At 44.4% G+C, this 12,536-nt stretch overlaps 1 protein-coding gene across 2 annotated transcripts in view; it reads right to left on the bottom strand.

The window, feature by feature from the left end:
* Positions 1-685: 685 nt before the first annotated feature.
* The window catches only part of st14 (ST14 transmembrane serine protease matriptase), a 32,216-nt gene continuing 20,365 nt past the window's right edge, over positions 686-12,536 (bottom strand). For both annotated transcript variants that reach the window (XM_029679230.2, XM_065027964.1), the window contains exons 8-19: positions 11,757-11,896; positions 11,539-11,642; positions 10,930-11,039; positions 10,639-10,769; positions 9,930-10,034; positions 9,451-9,558; positions 9,000-9,113; positions 8,480-8,599; positions 7,704-7,884; positions 5,937-6,205; positions 3,457-3,593; positions 686-3,274 (exon numbers count right to left, since the gene is read on the bottom strand). In XM_029679230.2, the coding sequence (XP_029535090.1) occupies positions 3,113-3,274; positions 3,457-3,593; positions 5,937-6,205; positions 7,704-7,884; positions 8,480-8,599; positions 9,000-9,113; positions 9,451-9,558; positions 9,930-10,034; positions 10,639-10,769; positions 10,930-11,039; positions 11,539-11,642; positions 11,757-11,896 (1,681 nt within the window). In that variant the 3' untranslated portion in view covers positions 686-3,112. The remainder of the gene's footprint in view (positions 3,275-3,456; positions 3,594-5,936; positions 6,206-7,703; positions 7,885-8,479; positions 8,600-8,999; positions 9,114-9,450; positions 9,559-9,929; positions 10,035-10,638; positions 10,770-10,929; positions 11,040-11,538; positions 11,643-11,756; positions 11,897-12,536) is intronic.

The following is a 12,536-nucleotide window of genomic DNA, read 5'->3' as shown; positions in this document are numbered from 1 at the left end:
CTAGAATGGTCCCACCTGATCTCGCCTCCTCCTGCCTGCCTTCCATCTTTGAGGACATGTACTTCCATTGTTAGAGCGGTCACTCAAATGTCTTGTCAGTTCCTCCTGAAAGTATTCATACCCCATGACATTTTCCACATTGTGTTATTTTCTGATTTTAAATGTATTAAATTGAGATTGTGTCACTAGCCTACGCACAATATTCCATAATAAAGTGGATTTATGTTTTTAGAAATGAAAAAGGTTAAATGTCTAGAGTCAATAAGTATTCAAACCCTTTGTTATGGAAAACCTCAAAGTTCAGGAATAAAAACAAGTCACAAATTGCATGGACTCACTCTGTGTGCAATAATAGTGTTTAACATGAGTGTTGAATGACTGCCTCATCTGTATAACCCACACATACAGATAATTGTAAGGTTCCGAGCAGTGAATTTCAAACACAAAGACCAGGGAGGATTTCCAATGCCTCGCAGAGGGGCACCTATTGGTAGATGGGTGTAAAAATAAAAAAAGGTTTTAAAAAAGCAGACATTGAATATCCCTTTGGGCATGGTGAAGTTAGTAATTACACTTTGGATGGTATATCAATACACCCAGGCACTAGAAAGATACAGGCATCCTTCCAAACTCAGTTGCCAGAGAGGAAGGAAACCGCTCAGGAATTTCACCATGAGGCCAATGGTGACTTTAAAATGGTTAGAGTTTAATGGCTATGACAGGAGAAAACTGAGGATGGCTCACCAACATTGTAGTTACTCCACAATACTAACCTAAATGACAGACTGAAAAGAAGAAAGCCTGTACAGAATAAAAATACTACAAAATATTAGAAAACATGCATCCCATTTGCAATAAGGCACTAAAGTAAAACTGCAAAAAAAATGTGTCAAAGAAATTAAATGCACACTACCGTTCAAAGGTTTGGGGTCACTAGGAAATGTCCTTGTCTGCGAAAGAAAAGCACATTTTTTTGCTCATTAAAGTAACATCAAATTGATCAGAAATACAGTGTAGACATTGTTAATGTTGTAAATGACTATGGTAGCTGGAAACGGCTGATTTTTTATGGAATATCTACATAGGCATACAGTACAGTGGCTCATTATCAGCAACCATCCCTCCTGTGTTCCAATGGCACGTTGTGTTAGCTAATACAAGTTTAATTTTATAAAAGCTAATTGATCATTATAAAGCCCCTTTGCAATTATGTTAGCACAGCTGAAAACTGTTGTGCTCATTAAAGAATAAACTGGCCTTCTTTAGACTAGTTGAGTATCTGGAGCATAAACATTTGTGGGTTCGATTACAGGCTCAAAATGGCCAGAAACAAATCACTTTCTTCTGAAATTCGCCAGTCGATTCTTGTTCTGGAAAATGAAGGCTATTCCATGCGAGAAATTGTCAAGAAACTGAAGATCTCGTGCAATGCTGTGTACTACTCCCTTCACAGAACTGCGCAAACTGGATCTAACCAGAATAGAAAGAGTGGGAGGCCCTAGTGCACAACTGAGCAAGAGGACAAGTTCTCTAGTTTGAGAAAAACACCTCACAAGTCCTCAACTGGCAGCTTAATTTAATAGTACACGCAAAACACCAGTCTAAACGTTAACAGGGATGCTGGCCATAAAAAAATCTGCCTTTCCAACTTCAATAGTAATTTACAACATTAACAATGTCCACACTGTTTCTGATCAATTTGATGCCATTTTAAATGGACAAAAAAAAAGTGCTTTTCTTTCAAAAACAAGGACATTTCTAAGTGACCCAAAACTTTTGAATGGTAATGTATATCCTGAATACAAAGAGTTATGTTTGGGGCAAATCCAACAACACTGAGTAACACTTCATATTTTCAAGCATCATGGGTATGCTTGTCATTTGGATAGAGCTTAAGAGTTTTTTTTGGGGGACACAAAATGGAAGAGAGCTAGTCAAAATCCTAGAGGATAACCTGCTTCAGTCTGCTTTCCAACAGACACTGGGAGACAAATTCACCTTTCAGCAGGACAATAACCTAAAACACAAGACCAAATATACACTGGAGTTGCTTACCAAGATGACATTGAATATTCCTGAGAGGCTTAGTGACAGTTTTAAATTAAAATAGACTTGAAAACCTATGGCAAGACTTGAAAATGGCTGTCCAGTAATGATCAACAACCAACTTGAAAGAGCTTGAAGAATTTTGAAAAGAATAATGTGCAAATATTGTACAATACAGATGTGGAAACCTCATTAGGGACTTACCAAGAAAGACTCGCAGTTGTAATCCCTACCGAAGGTGATTATAACATGAATTTACTCAGGGGGGTGAATATACATATGTAAATGAGATATTTCTGTACAAACATTTCTAAAAATAGGTTTTCACGTTGTCATCATGGGGTATTGTGTATAGATGGGTGATTTTAGTTTATATTTAATCCCTTTTTAATTCAGGCTGTAACAAAATGTGGAATTACTAATATCACCGGTATCACACTGACTTATAAAACATTCCATGTTCTTGTCAAGGCACTTTAAGTGAAAATTGGCAGGTGAAAACAGCTGGTAAAGAAATACATTGTAAAAATACAACCAACTATTCTATTCTACTTCTGTTCCAATTCTAATTCCCTCAGTTCATTTGGTATGTCTGTCTGTCTAACAGAAGATGTGATCTCACATCATAGCAATGGCTGAGATTTGGCAAATACTGTACCACTTAAAAACAAAGTGCATCTTCAAAATATACATCTTCCATTATTTACACTGGGTGAATATTAATCAAACCAGTGGAACATGACATGATTGATGGAGGTGCAGGAGTCTTGCTGCTTCTCGGAGGCTTTGAGAACCAGGGTTGCATCAGTACAGCATAAAAACATTGAAAAATCTAATCCAAAACCCATTTGAAATCATTCATCTGAGCAGTAGCTAGCCCCATGCAGGCCCTCAGTGGGTGTCGGAGGCTGGTTGAGGCTGGCTAGATGGATGGATAGCTCTGGTCATCATGGGGGGACTCGTCCTCAATCAGACTCAATGTTCCATATTCCTTATTTTTTGTCTTGTTCTGTCAGACCCCCAAACTGTCTACCCGCTGTCCCTCCCCCTCCCCCATGTTCCATCATCAAACCCCCGTGTTCTTGCGGATCCAGTCTCTCAGCTTGGTGACACGCGAGTAGACGCCGGGCTTGTTCCGACGAGCGCAGCCCTCACCCCAGCTCACGATGCCTGCCTGGAACCACATCCCACTTTCCTCGAAGCACACCAGGGGACCCCCAGAGTCTCCCTAGTGATGAGAGCAACAGAGGACAGACATATTACATTGGGCACAAAGGAAACGTGTTTAGGAGTGTTTTAAGACATAGGTGTCTGCCATATGTTTCTGTTTATAATTGCAAGTTTTTGTATTGTGTGTGTGTGTGTAGTATGTAGAGTGATAATGTAGCCTGCCATGCGTATCCCTCCCACCTGACAGGCGTCAACCCCTCCAGACAGGAAGCCGGAGCAGAGCATCCTGGATGTGACCTGACCCTCGGTGACCACGTTACACACCGTGTCGTTAATGATCTTCACCTCTGCCTTCTGCAGCAGCCGTGCTATGGCACCTGACCGCCACGAGAAAGAGAGGACACGTGGTTATAACTAGCAGGAGACGTCCTTCATGTCCATTAGCTACTGCCTACAACCCAGGTGCTAATGAGTTGGCTTTGGGTTGGCTAATGGGCAGTTAAGAGATCCCTCAAGAGAAAGAGGGAGAGAGAGGGAGGAGGTCTGGTATGAAATATGGGTGTGGAGGAAGGTGTAATGGAAGAGGGATGATCGGAAAAAGATGAAGGGAACAAGAGGAATGACATGATGAGAGAGACGAGGAAAATATTAGGATGAAAGATGAGGGAGAAGGAATGGGAACGGGGTGACAGAAGACAGGGATGTCATGAGAGATGAAGGGAGACAGAGCGGGATGTCATGAATGGGAGAGATGAGGGTTGAGAATGAAAATGGGGAGCGGGTGAGGGAAGACGGACGTCAGGAGGAGAGAGGGATGAAGGGAAGAGAAGGATGCCATGGCGATGAAGGGAAAGACACCATGATGGGAGAGATGAGAGAGGGATGAAGAGGGAGGGATGGAGAGAAAGCACGAGGAATGTCAAGATGAGGGAAGCGCAGAATGCCAAGAAGAAAGAGAGATATAAAAGGTGTGTGTATATATATATATACACACATCTCACAGAGGAGTTATATAACACACCTGACGGAGTCAAATACTATGCCAAATGGTTAGTATGTGAGGTGAGCTGATTCAGCACTTTCTTGAACTATCCCACTGTCTCTTGGCTCCTTTCCTTTCAAACGAAATCAAGTGCAGCTCGAGCATATGGAAATACTTGACCTAATGCACAGTATTTGACCCAAGTCTGCCGTATGAGAACAGTAGTGCTGGTCTAAATGAGACCATGTCTGGTATCTCCGTCTTGGGGCGGCAGCGGTTAGAGCGTTGGACTAGTAACCGGAAGGTTGCGAGTTCAAACCCCCGAGCTGACAAGGTACAAATCTGTCGTTCTGTCCCTGAACAGGCAGTTAACCCACTGTTCCCAGGCCGTCATTGAAAATAAGAATGTGTTCTTAACTGACTTGCCTGGTTAAATAAAGGTAAAATTAAAAAAAATCTCAGTCTTGTCAGTATTGCTCGAGTGCGCACAGATGTGGATTACTTAGGCCGAACACCAGGATAGGTGGTGGAGTTTAAACCCTTTCACCTGCGTTTTAGGTTGGAAGTCGTGTTTTTTCTTCAATGGAGTGATCAGGGTTGAGCAACTATATCCTTCACAGAAAATACATTTGCACAACACATTCATCAGGAAATAGCTTCATTTTCATCAGATGACATGCGAAGTGCAACACTATTCGGCTAGCAGACACACAAATGAGCTTCCAATGAGTAAGGTCATTTTTTGCAAAAGTGATGCATTGCCATCATATACATTTCTAGTGTTGTTTATCAGCTCCATTTCTTAATCAAATGTTTTATTTGAAGTTAATCTTGCATTTTACCAGAGAAAAGGAAGCTAGGAGAAAAGTAGCTACAAATCAGTCAGAGTGCTGTCTGCTGATATAACACCAGTTGGTGAATTCTCAGAGTGAAGAAGCGCATGTGAAGCAGTCTGATGCCGAGCATTTAGATCTGCGTTTAGAAATCGCAGTAAGATTATTTCCTTATTCGTTTTCTCTTTTATATTTTGCCACTGCTAGGCGAAGCCAGAGCCGAGCAGGTAATACAGCTCATTATGGTTTCAAATTAACGATTCTAAAATGGCACTTGTTTTTTTATTGACTGAATATACTAGGCTATATAGAACATGTTATCTGTGAAGGTTATGATAAATTAGACATTTTTGCACGCCGTTGGCATGTAGATGGTGGAACAAACTCCCTCACGATGCCAGGACAGCGGAGTCAATCACCACCTTCCGGAGACACCTGAAACCCCACCTCTTTCAGGAATACCTAGGATAGGATAAAGTAATCCTTCTCACCCCCCCCTTAAAAGATTTAGATGCACTATTGTAAAGTGGCTGTTCCACTGGATGTCTTAAGGTGAACGCACCAATTTGTAAGTCGCTCTGGATAAGAGCGTCTGCAAAAAGACTTAAATGTAAATGTTAAATGTAGATAAACATGCACATATTTTCCTCAAGTGTGTTCTAATGTACTTTTTTAACTTGAATACTCTAGTACAAAAACATAATAATGAGAGTAACAGTAAAAACATTTCAAATGACCATCCCTAGTATGACCCAGTTCTGTAGCATGAAATAGAAGTAAATGTATGTTAACTCTGAACCCATGCACTAAATCAATTGCAACATTAGCATTTGGAACTATTCAACATATGTATTGTATATGACCTAGGTCTATAAGAACAACAGTGTAACTATATGATCTCCCACCTCCTTCGCGGAGAGTGCCCCAGCCTGTAACCCAACAGGACATGCCAGCAGGGAAGAGGTGGGAGCGTGCGGGTAGGCAGATGGGGTGGATGGTGTTGGTGAACTCCAGCGGCTGGCTCAGCTCCAGCAGGGCGATGTCGTAGTCATAGGTCATCTGGTTGTAGTCTGGGTGGGTGATAATGGTCTTCACCGAGCTTCTCTGAACAGTATCCTGCTTATACTGGTCCTGCATGCCACTGTACGTCTGCCAGTTGGAGGCCACGTGGTTTCTAGAGGAGGAGATGAGGGCACCATTATTCAGTTATTCTGCTGGCCTCTCTGCCTTTGAAATTTCACTTGAAAGTGTTTTTTTTATTATTCTTTTTACAAAGTACAGGAGTGGATAGAATTGATTGTGGGCATGTTAACCAGCCTACAGGGCCAAGGGCTGGCAGTCTTATCTGAAAGGGGCCAGTGTGGGGGCAGGCTTTTGCTCCGGCCAAAGCAGCAACACACCTAATTCAAATAATGAACTAATTAGTCTTTAATAAAGACTCAATTGATTGAATCGGCCGTGTAAGATTGAGTCTAAGATTGCCTACTGCTGCTATAGGATATGAGCTTGAGCTACTCCTATAGAGCCTCTCCACAGCATAAGAGAATGCTGTCTGTAAACACAAAGGAAGCCGTTTCTCTTCCAAGCTGACTGTGTGATTGTGAGAGGTACCAATGCTAGCAGCAGAGCTCTGTAAATCTCTGTACTGTTCATGAAACTGCCGCAGTGCACAGCTACATCATCCCCTACAGTTGCTGGCTCTAAATGGAAAAGACCACATCCATCCCAACACAGCGGTGCCAGATCACATTCTAGTGCAGGGATAGTGCTCCACCTACTGGCAGCCCAGCTAATTACACACAGTATATACACTATAAAGCTGCTTCGATGTAAATGTGGCCCTGAAGCATCTCTTCTAAACAGTATAATCAAGGGGTAATTTCTCAGTCCTTGTGCTGTGGATCAAAACTCCTGTGTTGTGTGAAGCACCGTTTACCCATCATACTCGCAGGGCTCTGTTCAATCCGCATTGAGGAAATTCAGCTTTACAGCATGATTGAAATGTAAAGGCAATGTTTCCACTTTAGTGGAGAACGCATTCATGGTAAACGCTGCACATGTTGGCTCAATATCTTTACATTTCTATTGAACCTGGAACTCTTCAGCTTTACAGATTGAAGAGCCCCTAAGTATTAAATGAACGAACAGGATCCCTAAAACGATATCCTCTGGAATAATGAATAATAATAATAACGAGAATGGGGCACCAACAAACAATGTTAACTCAGTGAAGTAGATGAAAGACAGCAGAGTGGCCATAAACTACCCCCGAGGGAAAGGTAAAAAAAAAAGAAGATGTTTGAAAGCAGAGTAGAGGGAGGTGGGAGATAGAGGCTTCAGAAGCAGAGATGGGACGATCTGTCTGTGAATCAGAAACCAGAAGAGGTGTGAGGGGTGCCATGTACACATACAGGGCTGGAGATCTTGAAAGAAGCTTCAGTACAGTAAAGAAGTCATAAACTACCCACAGGCATGATGGGACAGACAGACCCAAAAGAGGCATAGAGAACAAAAGCGAGGCGGAGGGAGGGATGAAGGGAGGACATTTGAAACAATAGGAAGGACAACCTGCAGAGAGGAAGGAAGGAGGAGCAGAGAGGAAGGAAGGAGGAGCAGGGAGGAAGGAAGGAAGAGTAAGGAAGGAAGAGCAGTGTTGTGTATGTGGAACTCACTCAGGGCTGATGGTCTTGAAGCAGTGGGCGGCAGACAGGAGCCAGCGGTTGGAGATGATTGACGCGCCACACACATGCCCACGGGTCTGGAAGTGCAGGCTCACCTGCCAGGGCCACTCCCCCAGCTGCGCATTCTCCCCGCCCACAATACGGTTAAGCTTGTATGGCCGGATGCCACAGTCTATTGGAAGGTATGTCGGAGAGGAAGAGTGAGACGAGCGTTAATGAACAGAGAGAAGAGAAGGAGAAAATAACTTCGACTTGACACCGCAGCCTTGGCGCTGAACCGCACGGCTCGTTGAAATTATAATAAGGTACCGACATTTGCTCATCAGAAAAACACTGCCAGACCCCGAGGCTTGTAGGAAAGGAAAAACACAAAAATATTCACACAGATGTCAATAGTTCTCCAAAGAAGAATGAAATAAATAAAAGTGCTGGATGGAGGCCCTCCGGATTGTTTGGTGCTCTGTAGACAAGTAGCCAGTCATACGTTATTTGTTTGGTGCTCTGTAGACAAGTAGCCAGTCATACGTTATCCCAGCCCCACTACTCTGCTGTCCTGTAGCTCACTGTTAGGAGTGACAATGATGAATTTACTACTGGTTTCATGTGCTAGTCGAGGTTTTCGCATCAAACAGGAGTTCTAAAAGTACATGCAAACTCATGGATGTTTTTACAAAGACAGAGAGAGATGCCCAGAGAATAGGAAGCGAGTGAAGATGTAAATGAGGAGGAGGAATGAAAGAGCTTGCTGCTGGATTGTCTTGTCTTACCGCAGCCCTCCTCATCTGATTCGTCGGTGCAGTCTTTGACCCGGTCACACTCAGCGTTCACCTTGTTCACACACGCCTCGTTCTTACACTTAAAGCTGAAGTCAGAGCAGATACCAGGAGCTGCACAGAGAGAGACGTGGATAAAAATTTAAAATAAAAAGTCAAAACCCACGAAGAGATCATAAGACAACACATTTCTGATATGAAAAAACAATCCCATTTTTCATAAACCTATTTCAGTGCTAGGCCAGGTTTGATGAAAAAGACCCTCCAATCAGTCAGGCATTAGAATGCAGTGCACCATACATAGTGATGGTGCTGTGGTTAACATTGACTGGCTGTATTGATTGAGATGGTCTAGTCTAACATCCCACTTTATCCACAAAACTGAGATTGAAAAGGAGTGACAGGCTTTTGATGAGAGGAAAAGTGTGTGCAGTAGCATAAACATAGCTAATGTATGTCAAAAGAGAGGTGTGTCCTGTCACGTAATGAGTGAGTCTGGTGTGTGTTGACTTACAGACGGTACAGGAAGCCTCGTCACTCCCGTCTACACAGTCCATCTTAGTGTCACACACCACATCCTGAGGCAAACAGGTCCCGTCACCACACCTCCACTCATTCTTAGCACAGCCTGGGAAAGGGGGGAGGAGAGAGAATGAGACATTTTTACTGATGTGGTCAGACTGGATGCTTGCTCTCCCTCCATCTCTCCCCTGCTCGGTGTTTTAAAAGGCTGAATGCATTATACATGATTAAGAGTCTAGACGGAGGCTGAGCAAATTGGGCAAGGCTTCCAACAAGCCACATTACTGATAAAGTAATGACCACACACAGCCGAGCTAGGAGCCAGTGTCCACCGATTAGTGCCTTTAATGTTAGCACAATTAGCATGGCATTAGCGGTCCATATAGCCCGCAGACTGGCATTACATAGATAGAGAGGGTCTGGCCAACTAAGAGGCTACTCACTGCAGTGCTTCTCATCACTCTCGTCACCGCAGTCGTTGACACGGTCGCACACCCAGTACTTGGGCTTGCACATCCCATTGTCACAGGCAAACTGGTCCTTTTCACATTCTGAAAATAGCAAGAGGAAATGTCCAGTGTGTCAGAGGCTTCCATCACACAGACATGCACACACACAGGATTGTGAGGGGAGTGAGAAGTATGTGAAGGGAGAGTTGAAGGGGCAGTGAGGAAGGGTTGAAGGAGAAGTGAGGAAGGGTTGAAGGGGCAGTGAGGAAGGGTTGAAGGGGCAGTGAGGAAGGGTTGAAGGGGCAGTGAGGAAGGGTTGAAGGGGCAGTGAGGAAGAGTTGAAGGGAGAAGAGAGGGAGGGAGGGTTGAAGGGAGAAGAGAGGTAGGGAGGGGTGAACGCGAAGTGAGGGAAAAAGAGGGAGGGGAGTGAGGTAGGGGTGAGGTGAGGCCAAGCAAGGCCAGAATCTACTTACTGCAGTTCATTTCATCACTCATGTCCCCACAGTCATTCCAGCCATCACAATGCAGCTCCTTCTTGATACAGAACCCAGAGCCACAGGCAAACTGGTTGGGGCAAGCTGCACACAGTAACAGAATGGAGGGAAGGAAGGAGGGAGAGAGGGAGGGAGACAGGGGGAAGAGGCGAATGAGAGTGAGCGATGAGAGAGAGCGAGTGACAGAAGGCGTGTGAGGGAATGACAGTGTATTTCCGGCCCATCCGTCTTGTTGCAATCTGCTCGTCCCTATTGATCAAAGCAATTAGAAATCCATTATGGCCCAAACTCTGAAAGAGCAGCACTACAGAGGGTAGAGGGGACGAGGGGAGTGGAGGGGACAGACAGAGACTAGAAGTGCTCCTGACTGATAAAACAGACAATGAACACACTCTCATGGTGAATGGTGGACCTGTGATGTCAGAGCTGCAGTCTGTAAACCTCCATCATTGAACCGTCTCTGGCTGAGTGTCAGTCAGTGTGCCACTGGGTTTGGGGCACTAGTTCAGTTGTAATCGTCACTAAAACTGTCATATAGCAACTTTCACTTGAATAGCACCACCACTCCCATATCAGTTGCCATGGAGATTAAGAGGAGTTTGAAAACAGCACCATAAAATGGTAACACCTTCATAGGACGTTTCATACAATCCAGAGTCATATATAACACCAGAGAGAAACCACTCACGGTTGGAAGGATCATATGCGTTGTACTGAGCCTGGAAGCCTTTGTCTGTGAAGGACTCATCAGAGTGGAACATCACAGCCAGAGAGCTGGTGGTACTGGTAAGGGCCAGAGAAGACAGCTCCCCACAGTACCTGAAACAAAGCACACAACGTTTATTTGAGTGGAAATACTGACATTGTATGTCAATGGAATGTGATGGTTTAAAGCAGAGGACACATTTCCTTTATCCTGTGATAATCAATCAAGTCATACTGTTCTATAGAGCATCAGTAAGTAGAGGACAATTCTTACTTGGTGCCCATGACCTCTACGTAGTCTTTGTGACACACCCTGACGTCCACTCTCGGCTCCTTCATACGGAACATGGTGAACTTCACACGTACCTGCTTCCCTGCAGGGACCTGAGACAGGGTTGTGTTCACGTGAGTCTTAAGAGTTGGAAAATGCCACCACTTTTCCCCTCTGCCCTGCTCCTTAGAGGTACGCACTTGTTCCTTCCTCCTCATAGTTTCTAAATAAATGGTGTACAAAATATAGTGGTCCCTCAAGCCTGCTTACACCAATTCGATGATTTGTAATCCACAAGGGGAACAGGACCAAGTGGGAGGTGTAGGGAATTGGAACTCAAACTACAATAACTGTGAGAGAACACCTAACCCACCTCCTCCCCCAAGACACAAAGCCTTAAGGACTGCTGCTGCAATAGGACATATGAAGATGGAAGAGGTACTGAACAGCCTGGCTGACATTCTGCAGCCTCAGCATTCCCCTCATACAGAGCTATGGATGGTGCAGGAAAGAGGGGCAAGAGAGAGGGACCAGAGAGCGAAGGGGTAAATAGAGAGGTAGCAGAGAGAGGGGGGGGGGTAACAGAAGGGGCTATGATGCAGGATCACCAACCTCGATGGTCCACTTGCAGTCCAGGGCTGGGGGATAGAAGCTGGGGTAATGGGGAGAGCTGAAGTTCCCCTGAGCATCACTCAGGACTCCTCCACAACTTTTGGCTAAAATGGGTTAATTAGAGTGTTCATCATCTTAACTTAGTGAAATATGGAGTGTTTGACTGGAATTGTCGCTGTACATCTTGGTAAGGGGATGACTGTGTGATGTTATCTTACATGTTGTTAGGGGGATGATTGAGTACTCTGCACTGAAGCCGGGCCTCTGGACAGCGCTGTCAGTGATGAGGTTGATGAGCATGATGTTACTGGACGACACCACCTCCAGGGGATTGCTGGGAGGCCTCTGACCACACTTGCTATAGGAGGCGATTCATACAGGAAATTGAGACGTCTATCAATGTCAGGGCTGGGCAACACTGGTCAAGGTGTGAGACTTCAATTCATTCACTGACAGAATGTGGTGCAGGCATGAAAGGCATAAACCATCAGTATACCTTCTACACTGTGTTGTTAAAGTGACATAGTACACTTTTAATGAAACACATGAATCAGAAACCCAAAGAAGCCCATTAAATACATTTGAAATGTCTAAATAACTGTTGAGCACCCACACATCAAAAAGCATTAAGTCAACTATTAAGGGAAGAAAAATAGCCCTGCCCGCTCAGACACACACGGCATTTCAAAGTCAAACAGGTATTTTAGCGAAACGCTGCAAGAGCAGCACTACATCTACCTGCAGCAACGTAATGCATTAGAAACTATTGTATTAAGGCTCTCATAAACCTGGTGTCACCTTGGATAAAGCTGATCGGCTGAACAGCAATATAAAAAATGTTATGCGGCGCTTGGCTACCCGCATTTGTTGGGCGAAGGGTTTGGAACTTGAAATTGCCTACAGTGTAGCCCCCACTGATTTGCACTCAGGTTGCCACAGTGGGGAGAGAGAGAGAGAGCGAGAGAGACGGACGCCCACAGAGTCCACAACAGACAACC

This window comes from Oncorhynchus nerka, linkage group LG14 (assembly GCF_034236695.1).
Source record: "Oncorhynchus nerka isolate Pitt River linkage group LG14, Oner_Uvic_2.0, whole genome shotgun sequence".
Classification (NCBI taxonomy): domain Eukaryota; kingdom Metazoa; phylum Chordata; class Actinopteri; order Salmoniformes; family Salmonidae; genus Oncorhynchus; species Oncorhynchus nerka.
This window is presented reverse-complemented; position numbering and strand designations above follow the sequence as displayed.